The 26,627-nt window shown below is 41.2% G+C and overlaps 1 protein-coding gene across 4 annotated transcripts in view; it reads right to left on the reverse strand.

Moving 5' to 3' along the window:
• Nucleotides 1–26,627, reverse strand: part of LOC138372023 (vacuolar protein sorting-associated protein 11 homolog) — a 71,074-nt gene that overhangs the window by 33,653 nt on the left and 10,794 nt on the right. For all 4 annotated transcript variants that reach the window (XR_011230628.1, XR_011230629.1, XM_069337092.1 and 1 more), the window contains exons 6-19: nucleotides 24,711–24,800; nucleotides 22,966–23,093; nucleotides 22,552–22,761; nucleotides 21,730–21,883; nucleotides 20,670–20,816; nucleotides 15,935–16,098; nucleotides 15,637–15,787; nucleotides 10,227–10,425; nucleotides 9,673–9,817; nucleotides 7,074–7,255; nucleotides 5,943–6,144; nucleotides 5,385–5,480; nucleotides 4,155–4,242; nucleotides 13–163 (exon numbers count right to left, since the gene is read on the reverse strand). Coding sequence is in view for 2 of the 4 variants with exons in the window: in XM_069337092.1 (XP_069193193.1) it covers nucleotides 13–163; nucleotides 4,155–4,242; nucleotides 5,385–5,480; nucleotides 5,943–6,144; nucleotides 7,074–7,255; nucleotides 9,673–9,817; nucleotides 10,227–10,425; nucleotides 15,637–15,787; nucleotides 15,935–16,098; nucleotides 20,670–20,816; nucleotides 21,730–21,883; nucleotides 22,552–22,761; nucleotides 22,966–23,093; nucleotides 24,711–24,800 (2,107 nt within the window). In the remaining 2 variants the exon portion in view is untranslated. The remainder of the gene's footprint in view (nucleotides 1–12; nucleotides 164–4,154; nucleotides 4,243–5,384; nucleotides 5,481–5,942; nucleotides 6,145–7,073; nucleotides 7,256–9,672; nucleotides 9,818–10,226; nucleotides 10,426–15,636; nucleotides 15,788–15,934; nucleotides 16,099–20,669; nucleotides 20,817–21,729; nucleotides 21,884–22,551; nucleotides 22,762–22,965; nucleotides 23,094–24,710; nucleotides 24,801–26,627) is intronic.

Below are 26,627 nucleotides of genomic sequence, written 5' to 3' on the forward strand. Positions count from 1 at the left end.
TTTTCAACTTACTCTTCGTTGTATTAAGGGAAGGATACATAGCCGCTAGGGAATGAAGATGGGTAAACACTCCTCGTCCCAAGTAGTCTGCCACCACAGAGAACGAATCTGCTGATCGTTCCAACTGCTCATGGAACTGGTCGTGTTGGCTGCGGTGTGTCTCCTGTGGTGTGATGTGATTACTGAATTCTCTCCATTAAATTAAATATGAAAGACACCTATAAATCTAAGCAAAAACCCAGCATTGAATGTAATGAAATGTCTCTTACTGGAGGAGCTCAAGTTGTTCCCTGAAGCAATCTTGCCAAGACTGCTCCATACTAAAGGGTCACATCTGTCACAAAAGTTCTGTTTGGCCTACTCACGACTAGAGCCAGAACCTGCCCCCTTCCCCCTTCCTACCTAACACAGGTGCAGGGAGTGGTCGACAGTCTGCCACCTTCTTGGAAAAAGCCTTCAGAAAGTCAGCGAAGCATTACAGACAACTGGAGGGTTCACAGAAAAAACAACCTCAAAACTATCAAAGAACTCTGCAAACAATTCACATAGAGCAAAGGATTCATCTAAACCAGCTTGAAACTTGTTAGTAATGATTACTGCCACCAGTTGGCCTGTCCCCAGCCCTCAGTCAACCCCTTACCTTAGTTCTGGAACTGATGAACAACCCACCATGAACCTGTAGGGAGGGCGATCAGGGAGCCAACAGCTCCAGAAAGGGACATTTCATTACATTAAATGCAGTGTTGCTGGAGGGAGGCTAACCAATGGTTTCCTGAAGCTAACTAACCACAGAGAACAAAAACTGGACTTACCAGGAAGGAGGAGAGGCAGCAGACATTAGGAGAAAGAAGAGAAACCAGACCAGGAAACAGGCAGGCCTTGCCCGTTGCACCTGATCGGTGCTAGGCACACACTGCTATGCATGCTGGCTTAGGTTCGTGCCGGCCTTATTGTAGGTCACCCCTTTGCCCCGGCGGTGGGGATGTGGGAATTACTCAGCCCTGCTCCTAGTTGCCTTTGAGAATTTTTCGGTGCGAGTTTCCTCTCCTTGCCTTGTTGGGTGGTCAGAGTGTTTGGCTTTGGGCGTGGTCTCTGCAGCCTCGTTCCTTGCCCCCTTTTCTAGTCCCATTTTGGGTCTCTTCGATGCTTCTCTGGACCTCCTTCTGGGGTTCTAGGGTTGGTTCGTTTTGTGGTGGGGTGACTAGCTTTCTGTTTGGCTGTTTTGCATTTTACGCATCTCTCGGATCATGGTGGCCCTTCTTCGTTGTCGGTTTTTGGAGGTTGGCCACCTCATTCAGCTGGCTGGTGTGGGGTCCCAGCCAGCCAATCTGTTGCCCTTTAGCCAGGGATCTGGGTTTTTTCCAGGTCGACAGGTTTGAGTTCCTGGTGTTATGGTGGAAGCCCTGGTTGGGTTTTGTTCTGGGGTTGGACCTGGTTAGGCCTCACTTGAGTTCCAGTCAGTATCACTTCCCTGCCTCCTGTGGTCTTGCTCCAACCGAGGCTTCGCCCTTCTAGTATTGAGGGGGAGATGGGTGGCTTGGTTGTTGCTTTTGCAGGAGCCTTTTCCTTACTCTTCTCGTTTTCCCATTGGGCAGGAGATTGGCTTGGTGGGTCGGGTTCCTGGGAGCTGTCCCTTACCCGCTCGCGATTACTGGGTACGAATTCTGGAGTGCTTGCACTGTCGGTTGTATCACCTGTTCTCTTTGCATTTTCAGGGTTTGTTCCCCAGCTCTTCTTCTGCCCTCATTCGACTTTCACAGTCACCTTGGCCGTCAGTTGGGGTTGGGGCCTGTGCTTCCTGTCCGGCTGTGGTTGTTGTCGCCCTTGTCGGGTTCCGGTGTGGGAGTTTGCAAGTGTGTGGCAGGTGCAGCAGTGAGTTTGGATTTCTCTGGACTCGGTGTTCTGGCTCCATTCGGACTTTGGTTCATGTCTCTTAGGGGCAGGTCACTTTGGGCTCGTCTGCTAAGTTCTTGAAGTTTGCTTCTCCATTTTTCATTGCGTGTAGGATGTTTTCTACGACCTGGCCAATGGTCTTTCCCAGTTTCTTCTTCCTGCTGCGGTTTGGATTGTCTTAGCCGATCCCTGGCTTTGCAGGATGTTGGGCACTCAGGCCTCGACTCTTCATGACTGTGTGGTTTTGGTGTTGCCATTCACAGCCCCGTTCCCTAACTGCGAGGCTTTGCGGTGGGCTCTTCGGTTAGACTGGTTGTAATTAGGGTTCCTACCTCTTCTAGCAGTTGCTCCAGGGGGCTGGTGCAGCTGGGGTCTTACAGGAAGAGAGGGTTTTTCTGGCTCCTTGATGACTGACTTGACTTGGTTTTGGCACTGCATGCTCGGTGTCCAACCTCGGCATTTTCACGTGGCTCTGACTCCTTCAGAAGGTCAGGTGAGTGATGTTCCTCGAGGGTTCCGCCTTCTCTTCTGCTCTTTATGTCTGGTGTGTTGATGTGCGTGGATCACCCTGTTTGTGGTGATCAAGTGGCTTGTTCAAGGTGTACCACCTGCAGTTCTTCTGGGGACAGTATGGACTCTTGGCAGTCTTTTCGTCCTTTTCTATCACTTCATCGTTGTTCTTCAGTTCTGGCAGGTTGTTTTGTCCTTTCTTGGACAAAGAGCCTGCCTGGTCTCTGGCCAGGTTCCTTCTTTTCTCTCTTCTGCTCGTTTTCCGGTGGCCCTTTCGGTCCTGGATTTTTGAGCAGCTCTTTTGCTTTTATGGACTCTGGTTATCGGGTGGGCATGTTTCATGCTCTCCTCTATCGACGAGGTTTTTGTTCCTTGGCCCTGGTGGGAATTTTGTTCGGTTACAGCCGTGTCCTTCTTTTCTGGTGAAGAATGTGTCGGCTGGCTCCCAGAGAGGTTCCCTGGTTGTCGATGCTTGATTGGTTTGACAGGAGGTTCATAGGTAAATTATTCCGGTGGCAGCTTTACGCTGCTACCTTCATGCTGCCAGTTCTACTTCGATGGCCTCTTTGTGGGTTGTTCTGGTTTCCCTGAAATCCTGTTCCAGGGCTTGTGTGTGTGCGTGTGTACGTCAGGCGTCCGCAGTGTCGTTCAGTCTAGCCAACCTGTGGTCTGCCCTTGTGCTCAGGCTGTCCATGTGTATAATGCTCTGATGGCTGCTCTCGCTCATGTCTTGGGCTGATATTCGGGCACAAGGGTTTTGGTGGGCAAACGGGGTCTTAACAGCCTGATATCATGTTACCGTTCTTGGCTTCTCGGTGACCTTGTGTTGTTTTGGGGCGTATGTTGTGGCCGCCTATCTCTTCTTTGGGTTGATACCTGCAGTGCTGCCTCCTCCCTGGTGAGTGCTTTTTTCTTTTCTTCTCTGTGGGTAATTAGCTTGAGGGAGCCGACGGGGCTTCCCCCCAGAAAACTAGCATTAAATGTAATGAAATGACAATTTCTAGGCAAGCCCCGGAGGTTTCCTGACACCCACCCTCAACCGGGGCGTTAGTGCGATTCATCAGCTTCGAACTGAGGGAGGTATGAGCCAGCTGACCCGGTACGCCTCCCTCTTTCCCCCCCCAAACGAGGAGGGATAGTGGGGCAGTACTAGCCAGCAAAATTTTTGTATAAATTTAGTGGTTGTTTTTATTGTTGGGAGAGTTCTTTTGGCAGTTGTGGGGGTGCAGTCTAGTTTTTTAAACCATGCAGTACAGTAGTTTGTTTTGGTTCGCCTAGCTATCTGGGTGCTTTCCTGGTGGTGGCAAGTTTGACTACACTCTAAATGAAAAGTTTTCATAGGCTATCACTCCCTGCGCCTCTATGAGGGGACATGGTTCTGGCTCGTGGTCCCCGGTAGGCCAATAAGAACTCTGCGACTGATGACACCTGATAGTATGGCACCGATCCATATATGACAGCTTCAGGAAGCATCCGGGGCTCACCCAGAAATTGGCATTTCATTACATTCAACAAGGCTGGTTTTTTTTTTTGCACTCTATAAAGTGAACAGTACCAAATTCTACTATCTAATTGTCCCTTACATCTATGTATGTACGATGGTCCACATAGTTTTAAAAGGTACTGTTTAAAGAGGAGGAGGAGGATGGGTTATGTTACACACACCAACACATGTACAGTACCAAACAATTAGGCTAGTCTACCACTGCTTCACAATGTAGTCACATTACCAAAGGAAAAGTAAGACTCACTTGTGCTTTGATAACATCCAGCATCTTCTTGTTCTCGGGTAAACATACAGGGCAATCAGAGTCACTTTCACTATAGCTCTCGAAGCAACTGTGTAAACAATGTACTGTATATTGTAAATAAATGATCATATTGGTAAAATATAGACAAAATAAAGGTTTGTGTGAACTGTAGATAAAAACCCCTCTATCTGAGCAACCCATGCAGTCACAATCATATGACTGTGACTGCATGGGTTGCTCAGATAGATGCTATTCTTGACTGCATTCAAGAATAGCCCCATTCCTCCAAGGACTTAGCAGACTGCAGCCAGCAGATGCTCATCAACAAATGTATCTTTTTTTATTATTTATAATTTTTTTTACCTTATCTTTTAATCAAAATGTAATTACCCTTCAGCTTACAATAGTACACTTTCTATTACCATCCACCTCATAAAGTAACCTCAAGTGCTATATCTGTAGTTGTGCATCTCTAGCTTTTTGTTAGTAAATTCACTACTTATACTGTACCCGGATGAGGCTCTTCTACTTCCCAAGAATGGCGTAGGGCCAGCTTTGATTTACTAATTATTGTTAAGACACTAGGATAAAAACAAACATCTCTGAGAACACATCGAGGTTGTACGATGGGACTCATCATGCATCCACAGACTTCCCAAGCACGCACACTGGCGAGTCCCATTGTGAGGCCTCAATATTTTCTCATAGATACATAATTTTCTTGTGATTTAATTATGTATAAATATCCTTTTAAGATTACAGAACGTTTGCCAGTGTTATAAGCTAAGTACAATACATTTACTGTATTTAGAATTGGTAATCCCAAGTTCACCTAGGTGACACCTCTTCAAACATGTACTTGGCATTCCCAAAATGTCTGTGACTGTAGCCATCATGTATCTTATAGGAAATAACTCCCACTGTCAAGGACCAAATACTTGTAGTTAGGCTTATTGAGACCCTCCCCGCCCCCCACCCAGGGCCGACTACTGACGACCTTTCCCCCCCATGATGCAACCCACAACATTTGCCTCGGTCACAGGTACTTATTTACTCCTAGGTGAAAGGAAACATACGCGACCATTTACGTTCCATCCAGGGAGTGAATACGAGGTCCTTGACTGTGAATCGAGGACGTAGACTACTGTATGACAGGACCCACATATCCTCAAAAACCTATTTTGATCATTACTTCAAACTTCAATTAGAAAAAGTTAGTAAGCCACTTACTGCTGGTGGAAGGAGTGTCTACAGAGGAAGTGTACAGATGGCAGCTCCAAGTCATTGTTGCAGATGTTGCACTTGGTAGCAGTAAACTGGGTAGCACTGAAATGCATCAAAACATATTATCCTACAACAGTTTTACTAAATGGCTAAGCAATATTAGCACTAAGGTTTGTTTAGCTTGACTAAATGGCTTTTAAAAAGTGACAATTTTCACAAAAATCCATACATACAATACTGTAAATATAATGAATAAATTTAGATCATTACTGTACTATAAAACTAAAATGTGTCATTTAATAATCTGTTTTACTTGTTATATAAGTGAGAAACATATATAAGTGAGAAACATACTCTCACAGCATTCCAGGACTTCTGATCATTCTCAGGTTCACCTCTACAAACATTGCATTACACTTCAAATTAAATTCATAATTTGATTAGCATTGACTTAATTCAAGACTGATATTGATCTCAGTACAGTATACTTTTTAAATGTATTTATATATTTAAACAAAGAAAAATTTGCTATTGCATTAAACGCTTCACAAGAGCAGTCTGCACCTAGTCCGCAGTTCACGGATGGTGTCCCTCATGCGAGAAGTTTCCTGCGAGTACTGTTGAGTGCGAGCGGCCTCAGCGGCCAGAGTGGCAGAGTGCGTAGAGACCACTCTCAGCAGGTACTCTCTCACTTGGCCCAGGCTGATGTGTGGAGAGGTGGCCAGCTGGTCAACAACTTCTAATGGGGGTAGTAACCCCTTCTGTTCTGTAATGGTAACACTTAATAAATAAACAAATAAGCGACCCACACACATGTAGGAAAGAAATTATGAGAAGCACTAAGCCAGCATGCCAATATAGCACTTGGAAGGGCTACGATATGAGATATAAAGGTAATATAGATATAGCTGGGATATGAGATAGAAGGAAAGGAACGGTGCCCAAACACTTGGACCATCGAGGCTCGTGCACTGATCCTGCATGAATCGAGTTGTTGCTCTGCCAACTAGTCCAAGTGGTTGCCACAGATACGAAATTAAATTATAGTCATGTTTCACAGGTTCACAAAACATCATTTAAAGATTAACAGCAGAGAACAAGTCACATACGTGAGATGAAATGACAGTGACAACGTTTCAGTCTGTCCTTGACTTATCACTTAATGAGGTCATCACTCTGCATATCATGTGTGGGATGAGTTATAAACATTAAATGATTTAAACAAATAGCCCCAAACTAGTTAATTACATACAAGGAATCAATGTATTTATGAAAAAATAGAAGAAATAAATTATTTCAACAAAAATTAACTCCACATTTGAGACAGGAAATTATACGTCACTGATTAATACCCACACCTACACCACAATGCTCAGATCAGTACCCCACATCTATATTTCATCAGGATCATCTCTAAATAACCTACGTATCCATTCCTTCCAAACTCCCATACCCACTAAAGATGCTCTTATTCACTTTATTAATCACTATTTCTGCTTTCCATATATTTTTATTTTTTATTTCTGATTTCTATACGGGTATGTTGGCATTGGTAAAGATGTGCACAGACACAGTACAGACAAATTTAAAACCACATACTGTACACTCACCTTGACACTAGGCTGCAACACACACATCTATGCTGTGAAGATACAACAAATTCTCACCCATGTTATCAAGATGCTACACACTCACCTATGTTGCTAAGACACGTCATGAGGTGTTGCTGATCTGGAGGGACCAGAGATGAAGAGGACGTTATGAGTTTTAAGGCTGAACACCAGAGCCGAGGATGCTGATGTGACTTCCGAGAACAAACGGCTAGCATGCTGTCCATGTCGCCGAGCTCAGCATACCAGGCCAGCAACTCCTCGTACCTTCACAACACACGTCAAAATTTGGCACTTTACTGAAGTACAACATAATGATTCATCAACACATCTTTTGAAACTTAGGAACCCTTCACTCAAAATTTTGTCTAGGTCACCATCTTTCTTAAGGTCACCACAAGCAGAAGGATGACAACTCCATGTATACTGTACACACATCTTGGGCCATGCAAAATGTATACATTATAGTTCGGTGACAATGCAATACCCGTAACAAAGTTGTAATCTTTCACGCCCTGATGCTTCCTTTAAAGCATCGACGGGAGCCGGTCAGCCGAGCGGACAGCACACTGGACTTGTGATCCTGTGGTCCCGGGTTTGATCTCGGGCGCCGGCGAGAAACAATGGGCAGAGTTTCTTTCACCCTATGCCCCTATTACCTAGCAGTAAAATAGGTACCTGGGTGTTAGTCAGCTGTCACAGGCTGCTTCCTGGGAGTGGAGGCCTGGTCGAGGACCGGGCCGCGAAGACACTAAAAGCCCCAAAACCATCTCAAGATAACCTCAAGAAAGCAGGGGTGGGGAACGTCTAGCCCACAGGCCTTATATCATATAGTCTGGCCCTGACAAGGCCACCACAAATGAGTTCTATGAATGTTACATAAGCAATAATGAATTTCCCACTTTGAGGAGACTTGCATTGAAATATGCATCTGTGTTTTGAACAACTTACTGCAACGAGCAGTTTTTCAAAACTTACCATCGTAAAGAGTTGACCGAGCTCCAGGCTGACCGACACAAACTTGGAAAAGTAGTTGCGAATAGCAAGACCATCAACACCAGTTAACATCACACACCTCACAAAAGAGAAGCAGTTCCACCCATCACATTAGGGGTGAATTAATTAAATGTTTGACCAAATATAGTAAGCTAATTTTTAAGTTGGTAATTTTGTATGGCCTGCAAATGATGTTACAAATATCCAAATGGCTCTTAGCAGAAAAAAAGGTTCCTCACCCTTGCTCTAAAGAAAGAGTGATTAGCTAGTCATTGAACTGTTATAATAATAATTTATCGGGAACAGCAAGCCCGTGTGTATATATAGTATACTTTAGACTTACATCACAGTCTGACCTTTCCCCAGGATGCAACCCCACAACAGTTTCCTAACTCTCAGCTACTGATTTTACTACTCGGTGAACAGATGCGTCAAGTGAAAGGAAACTAGCACAACCATCTCTGTCCCACCTGGAAACTGAACTGGGTCTTCTTGGTTGTGAGCCGAGGACATAGATCATTGCACTACAGCACCTGCAACTCGTGTAGTACATTATATACTCTGCAAAAGTTATTTAGCATTTGATGGTTTTTATTTATATTAAAGATATGTTTACTTAAAAAGAATTAGGAATACTTTGCAGTAATTTAAATAAACCTGAATTTATGTCAACTTATTACACCATGTTTGAGGAGCAGAGCAGGGAGTTAGGCCAATGGGGAGACCTTTGGCAAGTCTCCGGCTTCCTATCTCTATCGAGGCCAATGTTTCACACGTTATATTATAAAAAAGTGAAAAATAAATCAGTGACACTTAAATATATTAATATAAATATATTCACAGCAGCTCGCGCTGCTTACCAGGTCCGGACGGTCCCCACAAGATGCCCTCTGCACCAACACTCATCCATCTCTGACATCACTGCAAAATTTCTTTTCTCTTCCACAGCCAAAGCTACATTATTAAAATAAAAAATTATTTTACCATAAACAGAGAACACATTTGAGCAATATTTAAAAAAAAAAATTATTATTCAATTTATTTACTTTTGTCCACCAGGGGTTTGTAATGTAAATCAAGTTCACAGTGTAGGGGTTAATGTACACCTCTCAGCCAACTTTCCTTCTGGTAAACACCATTAGGTCTAGAGCTATGCTGGTGTCTGTGCTACCCGGTGCATCTTAACCAGATAGCATCTACTCCACGTTGCTCATCTTTCCGCCTTGCCATCTTAGGCTCCTTACACGAGGGAACAGCCAAATACCAGAGATTGACATATAAAGCTTTTTAGCTTTTCTTTAGCTCCTTTTTAAGCTTATCATTCAGATGCTCCCAAACTCTTCCTTCACATTTCCCTTCTCCTGTGTGCAGATTCATTGCTTGTCAAAGTGTATGTGAGCTGCCTCAAGTCAGAGAACTAGAGGATGAGTGAGGAGGTACTGTGTAACACTGACAACGTTGGAACAGCCAGACAAGCCATAGTTGACAAGTGTCCTCACTTGCCACTCACCACCAATCATGAGCTAGAGTTTAAAAGTGCTTAAATGATTCATGGAAAGACCTTCTGATGTCCATTTCTGGGGGCAAGTGTTTTATAGTGACTCACTCAGCTCATCATGACCCCTGCAAGAGAGTTCTTCAATTATAAAGACAATTGATAAAAAGTTTATAATTCATCGTCCACTTACATTCCAGCTTGCTCCCACAGAAGGAGCTTTCCATCATGAAACTTGAGCTTGTCACAGAGCAGGAGTGCGTGGTCACGACAGTACTCATTGTCTGTGCTGCGTAATAGCTCCATCACCTTCTCGCCCAAAGCTACTTGTTCTTGACCTAACAAAAAACAACGTTAAATATCAGAGTACATAATACAGGTATACTTCAGAAAACAAAGGCATTTCTAATTATTTGGAATTGAGTCAAAGAATTGTAATACTAAATGGGTAGGGCATTTACCCAAGGTATCCACGGGGTGCGGGTTTGATCCCACAGTATGGTCTCAGTCTTGTGACTTGATTGTGCAATGTTAAATCATTACTGTATTTTAGTTGCTAAAATATTCATGAAATACTAAGTTTAATCAACTGTTGTATCCAAATCAAATATGGGCATCATTTTGTCAATTCCTCCAATATTTCATTAAAATACCAAGCACATGGAAAAGACTCAATATGATCCAGCCTGCTGGAATTATCTGAAGTATAACAAATGACGTTAGCAACCAATCACAACATCAAACCACCTTCAGGAGCAAGACTGTACTGGTGAAGATACTCAGCAAGCAGGGTGGTGTACAACTTGACCGAGAGCTTGCCCGGTATGGTCGCCATCTTCTCCAAGAACGTGATAGCTTGTTCGCTGTGGCCCACCAGCATGTATTCAAAGTCTTCAGGATCAGCGTATACTGGCTCTTCTGGGGTCAGGTACCCATCTAAAGATCCCTAAAACACCAGAACAGTACAAATAATATTTATAAAATAAATAGTAAAGGGGAATATGCATGTCAAGCCTTTGTGTACTGTGATGTTATAGTCTGTCCTTACAACTGCACAGAGTGCTACTACTTACCCACAGACTTGGGCAGTGCCAGAGCAACCAAGCAGTCCTCACGCAGAGCATAAGGACACCTGAAAGATACAGCTCTCTTTTTTTGCCAGTCAAGCATATGGGTTTGACAGAACGCATACCAAGCTCCCAAGGAAGAGAAAGGATTGTCAGCCAGCCAGAATAAACCTGAAATCTCACAACATAGTCAACAAGTTGAGACTGACCCAAACTTAAAAAAGGCCAAGTCCTTCAATGAAACGTCTGAACTCCGCAATAGATACCGAAACAGGTCCAGGAGAGCCACAAACAATGAAATGCAGAAACAGAAACCTCTGGAAATAAGACAACTGAGGTTCTGTATAGGACATAAGTTTGAATCCAAGAGGGAGTCGCTGAGCAATCACCTTCAAAAATGGAAGCAAGTTAAGAGAAATTCTCCCTCTGAAAGAAAAAACCTCCCAAAGAAGCAAACAAGGTCCAAGAAGGGTTGAAGGGAACCTTAAGACCCTCCTTGGAATCCCTCCCCCCCCTCCACACATCAGCTCCAGAAGCCTGCCATGAAGGGTCTTGGGCAGAGCCATATTCCTTATCTAATGTCTGAGAAAGAAAGACATCGTCCAAAGAAAAAGGCTGTCAAGGCAAAAACTCAAGAGACCCCAGCAGCAGAGCCAGATGCCTGAACAACCTCTGTTGTCCAAGTGGATACCTTGAGTATACCTGGAGTAGGTTCTGCGAGTTCTATTGCTCATGCCCGGCCTAGGGCCAAGCTTGACTTGTGATAACTAGGTCCAGAAGCTGTTGCTTGGAGTGGCTCATAGGCCCCCATAGCCACTTCAACCTAGCTAGTCCAGCACTTCTTGCAGGTATTTGTCTAATTGTTTCTTGAAGGAGTCCACCTTTGTTCTGGAAATATTTTTTATGTTTGCTGGGAGAGTACTGAATAGCCATGAACCTCTGATATTCATGCTTTGCTTTCTGATTGTGCCTATGACACCTCTACTCCTCACTAGTTCTATTCTGCATTTCCTTCTAAATCATTCACTCCAGTATGTTCTTATTTTACTGTGCAAATTTGGGACCTGGCCTTTTAGTACCTTTCATGTATAATGTACATATTATTTAATACCTCTCTCGTCTCCTTTCCAGAAATGACATTTCAAGAACTTTTGAGATTTCTTCTAAAAAATTTAGGTGCTTTATCATATCTATATTGCTCTATGTGAGAAACCTCTCCTCCTCTGAGAGAGGAAGTGAGCGAGTACTGAACAGTACTCAAGGTGGGACAGCACCAGTGGTTTAAATAATATGAGCACTGTGAAGGCATCCCTAGAGTTAAACGTTCTCATAATCCATCCTATCACATTCCTGGAAGATGCTATATTTGCTTCATTATGTTCACTAAATGTCAGGTTCTTAGACATCAAAATTTCCAAGTGCTTTACATGTTGTTTTCCTTCTATGAGTATATCTGATAAGGTCTTGTACCCTGAGCTTTATCAAGTTCTTCATTTCTACCATGCCAAAGTACCTAGAAGTAATCACTGTTAACCACCATGTTATTTTCAGTTACCTAATTGAATACTTTATTAATACCAGCCTGTAGTTTTTCAGTCTTCTACAGAAGTAATTTTAATGCTGATTTTTGTATCATCAGTAAAGGATGATACAAAGTTGTGACTTGCATTTTTGTCTATACAGTGTATCTGATATGAGAATGAGAAAACCAGCTTTGAATGTAACGCCACTTTCTGAATAAGCCCCAGAAGCTCCCTGGAGTCTCTGGGGCTGTTATACTGACTGATGTACGTTACATTAATCTGGGGCATCGGTCAACTGGAGTTTAGCCTACCGGGGACCATGAGCCAGAACCTGGCCCCTCAGAGAGGCAAAGGGAGCAATGGCCTATGGAAACCCCCTTGTACTTGGGGGCATTCCATGTTTGCCATTGCCCGGGGTGTCTTTTGATAAGATATCACATGACAGACTAGCAAGAAAATTACAGGCACATAAAATAAATGGCAGAATGCTAGAAGGGATAAAACAATGGTTAAAAAAAAAAGGGCCGTGCTTAACAGGAAGGAATGTGACTGGAGAAATGTGATGAGTGGGGTACCTCAGGGGTTCCTTTTGGGGCCAACCCTTTTTGTCATATACATCAAATACTGATGTATATGTATACATCAAATACTGATGTATATACATCAAATATAGATGAAAATATTACAAACCAAATTATCAAATTTGCAGATGACACTAAGATTAATGAGAAAATCCATAGAAGCTGCAATGAGGGCTCGAACCTATGCAGTGGGTGTTCCCACACACACACACACACACACCCTAGTCAACTAGGCCACGACATGGTCACCTAGTTGACTAGGGCGTGTGCATGGGAACAACCACCACATAGGTTTGAACCCTCATCACGGCTCGTACGGATTTTCTCATTGACACATCACGTTAGTGAGATCACTCTCTGTGTATCAAGATTACGGTAAATTGGGAAGTGAAAATGATATCGAGGCCTTACGATGAGTTCTACATGAACTCCAGAAATGGTCAGAAAACTGGCAAATGCTTTGTAATATCAAAAAATGAAACCTTGCATGTGGGGCATAACAACCCACATTAAAACTACCACATTAGCAACATTACCTTGCAGCAGATTAATGAAGAAGACGAATTCGGAGTCAAAGTACATCATTCAATGAAAGTTGCACAACAAGTGGGAGCGGCAGTAAGGAAACCTAACCAAACCCTAGGAATACTCAAATGTACCTTTGACTTTAAGGAAAAGAAGGTAGTTATTTATTTGTATAAATCTCTGGTGCAGCCCCACTTGGATTATTGTATCCAAGCATAGAGACCATCTTCAGAAGGACATAGCATCTTTGGAGAAAGTTCAACACCGGGCAACAAAAATCTTTCCTGAACTACCTCGGCTCTCATACCAGGAACGGTTGAGGGCCACAGGGCTAACAACACTGCAAACCAGACACGACAGAGCTGATCTTGTCGGAACTTTTAAAATATTGTACTGAATAATTTCAAGGATGTTGATACAGACTTCTTCTTCTTCTTCAAAAGGTCAGATGTAACAAAAAAAAACAAGAATCAATGATTTCAAGCTCAACAAGCCACAATGTAGGACTGAGAACAGGAGATGCTTTTTCACCCACAGGGTTATTAACCCATGGAACTGCCTACCCGCTGAAGCTGTAAATGCCAAAATTCTGCTGAACTTTAAAATCTAGCTTGAAGAATTCATCAGGACAAATGGGAGGTGGGGAGACCTTTGTCAACCCACCGGTTTCCTGTCCTCAATGAGGCCACTTGAGTGTTAGTGGCCATCAAGTAAATTCAGATCAATAAAACTGGAGATCCAACCCCTGATCACTCTTTCAAAAACTTGTATTATGTGTGATGTTAGTGTGATATCACACAATGATTTACATAATGTTTTGCTCCCTCCCTTGCGTAGGGAAGCTATATCTACTGATTTAAGTGCTTCTGGCATCTCATCTGTATTAAAACTTTTGCTCCACACTCCACTGGATGCTCATGCCACTGGAAATTGACATTTCTTTTTCAAAAGCTGTAGAGTTCATGTTGATATCAAAAACTGTATATTGTCATGGGGGAAGATGTTTGGATATTATTCATAAAGAAGATGTCTGAATCTTCCACTTTCACATTGTTTATTGGGAAACAAAACATAGCCTCATACTGACCGTTTAGGATTTCAGTAACTTCCTTGTTGTCTTTTGCATATGACCTTCGCTACTTGGACTGGACAGCTGAGTGACGGCTTTGTTTCTTGCAGGTCGGCATTCAATCCTCGACCATCCAAGTGGTTGGGCACCATTTCTTTCCTCCGTCTTATCCTAAATCCTAATCCTCGTATTTCTTCCAAGTGATATATAGTTGTAATGGCTTAGAGCTTCACCTGGTAATTACCTTACCATTGTAAGTATAGGTCCAATGCTGTTGGGAGGCTTTTGATTTGGAATTCAATATGTAAAGAAATACAGTAGTTTGGATAATTTTTTATCCCTTATACTGTATAGTTTTCTGTTCCAATTTCATTTCTTCAATCTGATATGATTGTTTCACCCTCTGCTTTATTTCTTCACTTTCCCTGTTTGAATTATTTTTCTATGTTGGGGTTCTTTTCTCTGTTTAAGCATTTCCATTATTTTTCCTTCTTCTGTAGTGTCATCTCCACTCACTTTTTAAGCTGGTCCTCTTTCTGATCTTCCGCAAAAGGTCTTTGCAGAAGCAAAGCATTCATTTCAAGCACACTTTGTAAGCTTCGGCTGTCAATAGTTCTATTCCTTTTATGGAGTTTGTTACTTAGGAGGGTTCCTCATTGAATGTTTGCAAGTTCTATGTTTATTTTTTCCCAGTCAATCCCATACTATTACAACTGAATTTATTGAATAACCCCTCTGGTGTCAGAATTTTGTGGATATATTACAAGTATTGATGTTAGTCTGCATTTCAATGAGCTTGTGATTCGAGTACGTATGTAGTATCTCAGCTTGTAATGTCCCTGATGTTTGTTTCAATGCTTGTGAAGATCAGATCTAGTATATTTTCATTCCTAGTTGGCTAAATATTAATTACACTTTAAAGCCTTATCATAGACATGAAAGTTTATTTAAACAATAACCGTACTCTGTTTCAAAAGCCAATGTCATGCAGTATTCACTAGTATATGGAACTTAAAACTCTACTATAAAGGCTAAGAGGCAAGGCAAAATGAGCTAGATCTCACTACCCCATATAACCCATCTGCTTGAAGTGGTCGGTAGAGCAATGGCCTTACTTCATGCAGGGTTGGCATTCAATCCCCGACGGTCCAAGTAATTTGGTACTGTGCCTTCCCTCCGTCCTCACATCCCAGTACCTTGTCCTCATATCCCTTCCAGGTGCAATGTAGTCATACTGCCTTAATGCTTTCTTCTCATAAATATTTTTACTCCACTTTCCTATAGTCACTTACGGGTAAGCACTCAATGTATGGAACCTAAAATTAAGATAAAATTAAGAAAAAAAAAAAGGGTATGAGATATGACAACTAATTCCACAAAGAAAGGACATACCTCTTTGATGATTGGAGTGTTACTAGGTTTATAGTCCGTACAGAGCCTGATCAGCAGCTCGGTGGTCTCGTCTCCTACGTGACTCAGCAGAACTGATCCGTACCGCAGAACATTCCCTTTGGCTTCTTCTAAATCCAGAGTTGAAATATACCTATGAAAAAATTAATATCAAAGAGACATTTATAATGTTGATCAAGTTTTATCAAGATACACAGTATAAGCCATGACACAATATGAACAAATTAAATTTTACCAGCATCCCAAATTAAATTGGTTTACCATAAAGAAAAATTCTTACCTTAAAGCTGCTACATAGTCTTTTTTGTCATCGATGAGGATTGCCAAATGATGATGATGAAGACCGTGTTTGGCTGCCAGGGCCAGAGCATGGTCGAAGTAGCCCGCACTGCGACACACTCGCACCCCCAGCTCAACGTCACAGTCTACGGCACCATTCTTGCTCTGACCAACACCAAGAAACTAAATAATAAAACTTCAACACTAATAAAAAAATCAGAAACTCTTGCTGCTAACAGTTTCTGCACGTGAGACTGACATACACTGCTGATGCCAAGAACACAACTCAATATAACAGAGTCTAGAAGGGTGGGGCTGAGAGTATCTGTTCCTCCCCTACCCCACATTCTGTTACCTCTCTTACTGTCTCAATTTTCACTCCTGCATACACTTTTCCTAGAATGATAAGCACCCAAATCTTCCTCTAGTTCTCACAATCTTCCATAATATAATTTTCCTTACAGTGTATATGAATTATATAGGTACCACAATGTCCTGCCATGCCACCTGATGCACATCTGACATTATGTCCACCATCACCTCCACATATCTGTAGTTACACTATCTACACCAGGAATCATTTCCTCTAACCTGTTCAATTGCTTCTCTAATTTCTTTCCTATTTATCCTCCTCTGTTCCACTGGTCTTTCTTCACCATCTTCACTCATTCCAAACTGTGTTATTATCGTCTTTTCTTCACTACTGTACTTGTAACTGATAAGACTTAAAAATATTCACTTCACCTATTCAAAAGTTCATGCATATGTCAACAATGTTCCTGCCACAAACTTAACTACAGTATTTAAGAATATATGAACATAACAATAAAGGAAATTGCAGAACGACTATTGGCCCATATGAGACAGATTCTAGTCTATTTATATGGAAGCTGCCTTATTTTCAGGGGCTGGGTAGTACCTGCCCTTTATTTTCACTATTGGGACCCTTATTTTCAAGGTCCCAGTAGTACAGTCGGGTTCGGTCTCAACTCTCAATCAAAAATTCCAGGTTCAAATCCCAGGCAGGACAGAAATGTTTGGGCACATTACCTAACACCTAATGTCCCTGTTCACCTAGCAATAAGTAGGCACTCTGGAGTCAGTCAGCCGAGGGGTTTAATGGGGACCTTGATATAAGCCTAACATGTATGAATACATTCTGGCTGCCTGTCCTCTGACACAATGAATTATTATAAATATTATATCCACCCAAACTCTCGCATATATACCAGTATATACGGTACGTCTAGCCTAAGCTTGAATCAACCCAGGGATCCCACGTCTCTTATGTTACCCAGTAATTTGTTGGACCAATCAAAAAGCCTGCTTGAAAACCAGTATTTGCCCAGGTATTTCTCGAATCTAAACCTCTCCAATATCCAATACCGTATGTATATAAACTGTTTACACCCGTTTACCCACTATCTTCTTGAGGTTATCTTGAGATGATTTCAGGGCTTTAGTGTCCCCGCGGCCTGGTCCTCAACCAGGCCTCCACCCCCAGGAAGCAGCCTGTGACAGCTGACTAACATCCAGGTGCCTATTTTACTGCTTGGTAACAGGGGCATAGGGTGAAAGAAACTCTGACCATTGTTTCTCGCTGGCGCCTGGGATCGATCCCAGGACCACAGGATCACAAGTCCAGTGTGCTGTCCGCTCGGCCGACCGGCTAATTTCTCTATAAAATCATTTCGCATTCCTTATCAAATCCTTCTTTAACTTCCTCTCAAACTCTTCATTTTTTATCTTTCCTTCATCCTTAACCATTTTCAAATAACAACACACACATGAAGTGAAATGAAAGTGACGATGTTCCAGTCCTTCCTGGACCTTAATCAAGTCATGATTGACTATGCCTACATCAGGGGAGAACAGCTTGACTAAGCCTACATCAGGGAAGAACAGCTTGACTATACCTACATCAGGGGAGAACAGCTTGACTATGCCTACATCAGGGGAGAACAGCTTGACTATGCCTACATCAGGGAAGAACAGCTTGACTATGCCTACATCAGGGGAGAACAGCTTGACTATGCCTACATCAGGGGAGAACAGCTTGACTATGCCTACATCATGGAAGAACAGCTTGACTATGCCTACATCAGGGGAGAACAGCTTGACTATGCCTACATCAGGGGAGAACAGCTTGACTATGCCTACATCAGGGAAGAACAGCTTGACTATGCCTACATCAGGGAAGAACAGCTTGACCATGCCTACATCAGGGAAGAACAGCTTGACTATGCCTACAACAAGGGAGAACAGCTTGACTATGCCTGCCTTTTAAACTCTTAGGGGAGTATGGCATAGGCTTAGGTTGTTCAGGAACTACTTAGTGACCACTTTGCCTTGTATGCTGAGTTGCCGCTGGGAAAAATCAAGTCCACTTCCAAAGGAAAAAATTAAATATTAATAAAGACAAGAACAATTTATTTATGAATAAATGGAAGACTGATATCAACAATAAATGCCTCTCTGCATAGATAGCTTTTACAAGGACATGGTCGAGATCATAAGAGAAATTAGTACAAAGGAAAAAAACAGGGGCAGGGGAAGCAAGACACACAGACCTAAGAAATTTAAATATTCTAATGACCAGCAAGTCTAGGGGTGGGAGAGAATATTACGGAGTTCACACAAAGAATGGTTAAAAAATGGAATAAGAGAACAAGAGAAAATACAATGTAGGAAATGGCTAGGAATGTAGTCAGGTAAGGTGGTGTGAAACAGATACTGGCAAGAGTTTGCTCAGCCCATTGGTAATGCCAAGATCCTTAAAGACATATGGGGAGAAGTAAACAAAATTAGGGCTTGTAAGACCAAATTCATAGCTCACCCAGATCCAAGAAAGGTTGCTAATGAATAAGATGACAAATAGACTAGTGCTGCTAGTATGGAGCCCTTATCTGAAGACACAAAAGACACCCTTGATTCATGGGAATATGTTATAAATGGAGTAACTTTATGTGCTTTAAATACATTTAAATAAAATAACATGCACTGAGATAACTTACAATGAGCTACTTGATACTATTAAGAGTGGCAGCTCTACTGCTCCAGGAAAGGATGGAGTAATGTATGACATTCTTAATTATTTAGCAGGTATAAAATCTAGTCCCTTACTTGATTTGTTAACCATGAGTTATAGGGAGGAGAAAGTTACCAAGAAAATGGAAGGAGGCTGTCATCATTCCTATACCCAAGTCAAGGTTACAGGCCTGGGGCCAGATTCACGAAGCAGTTACGCAAGTACTTACGAACGCGTACATCTTTCCTCAATCTTTGACGGCTTTGGTTACATTTATTAAACAGTTTACAAGCATGAAAACTTCCCAATAAACTGTTGTTATTATTATAAACAGCCTCCTGGTGCTTCAGAGCTCATTAACCGTTTAATAATTGTAAACAAAGCCGCCAAAGATTGAGAAAAGATGTACAGGTTCGTAAGTGCTTGCATAACTGCTTCGTGAATCTGGCCCCTGTATCCTTAACATCCTGCCTTTGAAAAATGATGGAAAGGAGATTGTTAAATAGGATACTCTACCTTATAGGAGATAACATGTCAAATAACCTCTTTGGTTCTATCAAGGGCAAAAGTACTGTAAACTGTCTCATACAGTGTTTGTCTAATGTAGATAACAACTGTAGAGTATTTGTTGACTTGCAAGGTGCATTTGATAAAGCCTACGGGGAGGTAATTTTAGGTAAATTAGCCAACCTGGGAATAACAGGGAGATTGTTACATTGGATACATGATTATTTACAAAGAAGAAAAGGTCAGGCGACGAGTCACAATAACGTGGCTAAATTATGTTGACCAGCCCACACACTAGAAGGTGAATCGACTTGAGAATGGTCCAGGACGGACCGAAACGTCGTCGTCCCTTCACCTTCTAGTGTGTGGTCTGGTCAACGAGAAAAGGTCAGGTGTGTTACCAAGGATACTTGTCAGAGGAAAGGCAGTAGACTATAGTTGAGGACAGGATGCCTTCACTTAAGTAATTATCAAAAGAAGGCACCAAGCCGGGGGAGGCTATGTAGCACCACCTACACTTAAGTTTACCAAAGTCATCCCTAGGCCAACTACTAATTTTCCCCAGGATGCAAATCAAAACAGTTGCCAAACTTCCAGATACCATTTACTGCTAGCTGAACAGAGGTATCAGGTGAAAGGAGACAAAGCCAACCATTTCTGTTTTGCCCAGGGATTGAGCCCAGGTCCTTCAGCGGTGAGCTGAGGACGTAGACCACTGTGCTACACGACCCTACTTATATGCCAAATAAACTACCATTTGATAGTTTAACCCTTAAATAAGTTCATTTATTTGACAGCAATTGGTCCCTTTGGTCCAGTTGTCTGGTGATAATTTAAGGTGCCCCATTTTATTCAAAAGCCCCACCATTGTAGGGATGTCATTTGACACTAGAGACTTCTGTCAGCCGCTTGCCATATCTAAAAAACAAAAATCCTAAGTCCTTTAGTTTCCTTGCAGAGCCTTAGTACAAAGATGGTGACCATATGTGGTGCATCAGCATCCAGTGACTGAACATGTAGGGCGGCCATGCTAGAATCCATTCAACATTTAAAAACGGAAAATGAGTGATATTTATGTACAGGTATATATTTGCAACCAAATTAATTTTTTTCACAAAATTTGTTTTCCTTGTATATGACACAATGCATCAAAATAACCTGCACAGTTGAAGGGCTCAACAAATTATTAACATGTTCTTACCATTATAAATTCATCCAGCTGCTGAGTGTCACGCAGGCGCGTGTAACAGTTGAGGAGGAGACTAGTGTGGTCAGCTGTTGCTGATCCAGACCTGTGCAGAGCTTGCAGGTAAGTCGTCAAGTTGTGAATGTGTTGGGTATCCAGATACTGTAAACACAATATATGACTATTTCCTAAGTAATCAAAATAAATCATGGTTATTCGAGCATTTTAAATTCATTACAGCCTGCTTGATGTCTTCAATCCTTCTTCATTGGAATTTCCTTTTAAACTTGTCCTATTGTATTTTAAATCTTGTGAAATTCAATTACAATAGCACTTTAATATTTTATCCACCTAAACTCAAATTATAGTGAGGTTGCCCATCTTAACTGAATGTTTTAAACAAATAACCCTTCCCACAGTTATGGAATGATATCAAAATGACAACATTTCCCTCTGTCAAGGTAAGGGTCCAGAAGAGACCCAAACATTCACTTATTCAATTTCATGTTTGTAGTGTGTTACCGTTTCACAGTTGTCACAGCCTCGGCTTATAGACATGACTCAACAAATTACCACTCTGTCCGATATCATTTTATCAGAATATAAATAATGAAACCCTTCCATTCTCTATGAAAATGCATCAAATAATCATCTAATCCTTAAAGATCTAATGGATCCTTTATACAACACCATAATATTGCAATGTGCATTTTTATACAAAACTTCATGCTATAAAGTGAAAGATCAACTATATCGTCTGTTTGCACACCAAATACACCAGATGAGTATGTGAAGAGCACATACTAAACTGCCAATAACAAATACTGTATTTGTTTACGAATAAGCAGCATGTTTTTGGTGCACAATGAGCCAAATAAATATAGTATAGTATTTACATGCAAACCTTCCAGTTCCCTCCTACAAAATCACTTGAAAATAAATGTACGATGAAGCATACTAAGCTTGTTTATTCCCCAAAAATATTGTAAAATAAGTGTTTTATATCCTGGAAAATAAAATAATTGTAAATTTTTTTACAAGTAACAGAGAGGACATTGACACTGCCCGCATTTACCTTTCTAATGACATACGAGGGTTCAAGGTGTGGGATAGTCTTGATGTACTGATCCATTGCGACCGGGTGGTTCCCCTTGCTATACAGCCAGTCTCCGTACTGACGTAATATTTCTGCTACTTCTTCCTGATCACAGCACTGAGTCTTGGCCAGGCTGGACATAGGTTAGACAAAGTTACGAAGATTCTAAGGAGTTATCATCATTATTCATCAAACACTTCACATACTGAAGATACATGAAATTTACAGTTTGTGAAATCTTTTATACTTTCCTGTATGAGCATAATACAGTATTGTTGAAAACAAATCATTGATGAAAAAATGAAGAGGCAGGGGCATAGAGAGCTAGATCTCACTCCTTTGTAGTACTTGATAGTGAAGAACCGTTAGGTAAGCAACAACAGATCTTATTTGAAGTTCACACCATTTTTTGTTGAGACCTTATAGTCCATGCTTGGCTTCTATTCCTAGTTGTATTCAATACCTAGGTTTTATTTTGCCTGAATTCACCTTCACATTGCAATTAACAAGCTAACGTAACCTGAATTGCAACTAACAAACTAACCTAAACTACTTTACAACTAACAAGCTAATATAAATTGCTTTGCAACTGAACTAAATTGCATAACAACTAACAATCTAACCTAAATTGCATTGCAAGTAACTAAGAAGTTAGCCTAATATTATACAATGAAATTACAAGAACAGCATGTGTATCTATGAGAATACACTGAGGTCTTACAATGGGATTGAACCTGTGCTCCTGGACTCTACTGACCATAACCTAACATACTGAAAAAACTGGTTTTATTATATCCTTACCTAATAGCAATATCAAACTGATTCTTTTTGAACAGAAGTTGAAACTTGCTATGAAGATCTTTCTCGGACATGTGAATCAAAGAGGGTTCGGCAGTGACAAGGTAGAGGCCTCCCCATTCTCCTACAACACTTGCCAAGCCTTGAACTTTAGTGCTTAAGGCAACTAGTTTGTTGGTCAGATCGTATATTGTGATGGTTCGGTCACTGACCCTGAAAGTACAATGGTAAAGCATTACACGTAATTAACTTGTTCGACAGATTGCATATTGTGATGATTCGGCGATTGCCTTTATGGAATGTATCCTGTTCGTAAGTTTGGAATTACCTGTATTACATCACTTTAAATAACTAATAACAAAAGAAACAATTTCTAAACACTACAGCCACAAATTACATTCATAAAAAGTAAGGTACCTGGTGGGTGGCACTCCCTTGTCAGTGGATGCAACGATGAGGTACCCCCTGAACCAAGCCACCATTGTCTTCTCTCCTTCAAACACATAGCATGATCCTCTACTGTCACTTGTGTAGCTGTAGATGGCCTGAAACATGCACGTAATATACACTTTGATCATCACTCCTATAATGGGTTCATTAACACACACTTCAACAACATGTGTGAAGAATATAATACCTGATTTACTCATAAAACAATTTCACCAGTAAGACACATCTTTACAGAAGACACAATTACAAGTCAAATACCATACTCTTAAGGCTGTATGCTTCTTCAACCCAGCCTCAACTGAAGATGCTGATAAGATATGGTAATTATCGGAAGAAAGGGCCAAGTCAGTATAACTATATAACACTTGGAAGTGACATGAGCACAAGGCTCTGGGATAGGACAGACGAATGGAATGGTGCCCAACCACTTTGACCATCTGGTAATTTTTTTCCCCAGCCAGCAAAAAGCAAGGCTATCGTTCTACCACCCAGTTCAAGTGGCTGAAGAGGCTGAGATAAACATCTGAACAGAACATTAGAGAGAAAAATGTTAAGAATGGAACTCGTCAATCAACCATTTAAACGACTCGTACACGAGCATGTTAAATAAGAAGTTAGTTACTTCAAGATACGTTCTTCTCACTGCAGTAACAATCTCCTGGTTAAGATATACCAAGTCAAAAGGTACGGTAACTATTAGGGGAAAAGTGTTAAGCCCGTACTCATCTAGTTGTGCTTGCGGGGGGGTTGAGCTTCGGCTCTTTGTATGACTGACTATACTATATGATTATACAGTACATGGAAAAGATACACGGACAGCACATGAGTTGGGACAGGAGGATGAAGGAAAGGAACTACAGTAGTCAGAAATAAGAATGGAACTCACAAGGAGGAGAACAAGCACAGTACACTAATACAAATCAACTTGATGCTGCCAGACCCAATCCATATAAATGAGAAGACTGATTCAATTCCATCATATTCCTCGGTATGGTATTATACACACAACACAACAGTGAAGGAAAAAGAAGCTACAGATTCAGTTGCCCATTAGTTCAAGTCAATAAGAAACATTTGAAGAGACACTAGATTAAGAGAGAAGAATCCAAAGATACTAACATGAGCACAATGATCTAGCCAGTAGAGAAAGTGATGAAACCAAAGTGAAGCTCTGCTACAAATGGCAAGCAAGTTATGAGATATTTTGGAAATATGAGAGCTATGATGGAGCCAATGTAACGATCTGACACAAAGGACAGAAAAAGTCAGGGTTCTTTGGGAGCTTCACAATTACCTCAAATGTCATATGTTTTTAAGTGGAACACCTCCCCCTTTTGTCAGCCTTTTCTTCATTAGAGCACAAGAATTAAAGAAACTGCAGAAAGCCTATTTGCCCATATTTATTTTGGCATTTGTTTATTTACAAATAATTTTATAAATAAATGGCATGATTTGTACAATGAGTACAATGAGTTTGAGAGATTATATAATATTGGTATTTTTACATTCTCGCAAAGTCACTAACACACACACACATAGCGTTTCGGGCCGATGAGACCGCTCCTATTTATATCCACCCAAACTCATTCATATAAGAACTAAAAGTTAGTCAGGTATTACTAATAGTTTTCCAACAATACAACAAAAAAACATTCCTTTTACTCTTAAGAACAAGCATTGCATTTTCTGCAAAAAGACACCCTGGTACTTACATCAGGCCTGGCCACGAGAAAGTAATGCTCGTGACGACCATCAGCCAGGGTCGCACAGCCTCGCTGACAACCTACCGAGTCCAGTTCCACCTGTCAACACAAATACAATAAATCATTTGAAACTACATACGTAAATTTCTTACAAATTAACCGCTAAATTTGTTTTTGTATAGTAATGTATTTTATCATATTATAATGGCAGATAAGATGCATGTTTTTGGTCCACCACTAACCCAATATCTATTGGATTTACTTGCACAATCATGTTTTCCCTTCCTTCTAAACCACTTTCAATAAATGTATGATGGAACATCCCAAAATATTTTTAACCACAAAATAACCTTTGAAAATAGGTGCATTTTACACACTGGCAAATGCAGAATTAAAATTTGATCAGAATACTGTCTGTGTACATTATAATGATATATACTCGACATACTTCACATCAATTTCTTCTTGGCAGCACCTCTTCACATACACTAGGTTATCACCCTTCAACTTTATGTTGGGTTAGATTGTTTTTATCCCTTAACGTTTCTCACTCACATAGAATCCTTCAAGAATTAGTTCATATTAAAATGTAAGCAAAAGATCTCCAATGTCCAGATGACCATATGTTTTGAGCATTATAGTTTGTACAGTACTGTCATCAAGACCCACCAAATATGGGCTGTAATAGCAGATGCGGTGCACCCAAAGTCTTGGGTTCTTATCTGAAAGAATATCATTACTTTATTTGATCTTCATAGTCTCTTTCTACCCAGCTAAAAACCTCTACTATGTCAGTATAATTGAAATCTCGTTGTCAGGGACAGGAAGCCTGTATTAAGGCATATCAAGGTTCCCATTGGACAGGGGTGAGGAACCAATGATACGCGTGCCGAACGTAATATATGTCACTATTTTTTATCATTTATACACAGTTATTGGTTGCCTAAACAAAGTCCTTTAAGAATGCTTTCAAGCATTTTTTCTCCATTAGCACTCAAGATTTTTTTTAGAGAATTATTATATTTAATAATACACTCTCAAAAAGGTTTTTGTTATCTAGAGGTTATCTTGAGATGATTTCGGGGCTTTAGTGTCCCCGCGGCCCGGTCCTCGACCAGGCCTCCACCCCCAGGAATCAGCCCGTGACAGCTGACTAACACCCAGGTACCTATTTTACTGCTAGGTAACAGGGGCATAGGGTGAAAGAAACTTTGCCCATTGTTCCTCGCCGGCGCCCGGGATCGAACTCGGGACCACAGGATCACAAGTCCAGCGTGCTGTCTGCTCGGCCGACTGGTCTACACCCCTGGCTAGGCAACTACTGACTTTTCCCAGGATATAGCTCTCAACAGTTGCCTAACTCCTGGATCTCTATTTAACTGCTAGGTGAACATCAGGTGAAAGGAAATGTGCCCAACCAGTTTTGTCCTGTCTGGGAATTGAACCCTAGTCCCATGGTTGTGAACTGAGGACCTACACCACTGTGCTACAGGACCCATTATCATCAACAACAACAACATTGGTTTCCCACTTTCTTAGCATGGAGAGGCATCAAGCCAGGAAAAAAATAGAGGGGCTATACTACAGGAAAAGAAGGCTAAAGATAGTAAGGAAATCAAACATTAAAAGTACAGTAATGAAATACTCTTTTTTCCTGGGAGGCTTCTGTGAAGCACTGGACTCTGGTAACATTAATGTACTTGTAACACTATAGGCCTTTGGACTTGTGTAGGTCTACTGAACATCAGAAAATAAACCTGGCGAGCTCAAAGTAGTGAGAAAAGCATGGAGATTTGAGACTTACCCAACAAGAGAAAAAACTGCCCAGAAAATATAGGGGGGAAATAAAACAAAATCCCAATTATAAGAAATAAAGAAGCAAAACAATACAAGAGATTGTTTGTCAATGCCAACAGCCAAGAACTG

Source organism: Procambarus clarkii, chromosome 37 (genome assembly GCF_040958095.1).
Source record: "Procambarus clarkii isolate CNS0578487 chromosome 37, FALCON_Pclarkii_2.0, whole genome shotgun sequence".
Taxonomy (NCBI): domain Eukaryota; kingdom Metazoa; phylum Arthropoda; class Malacostraca; order Decapoda; family Cambaridae; genus Procambarus; species Procambarus clarkii.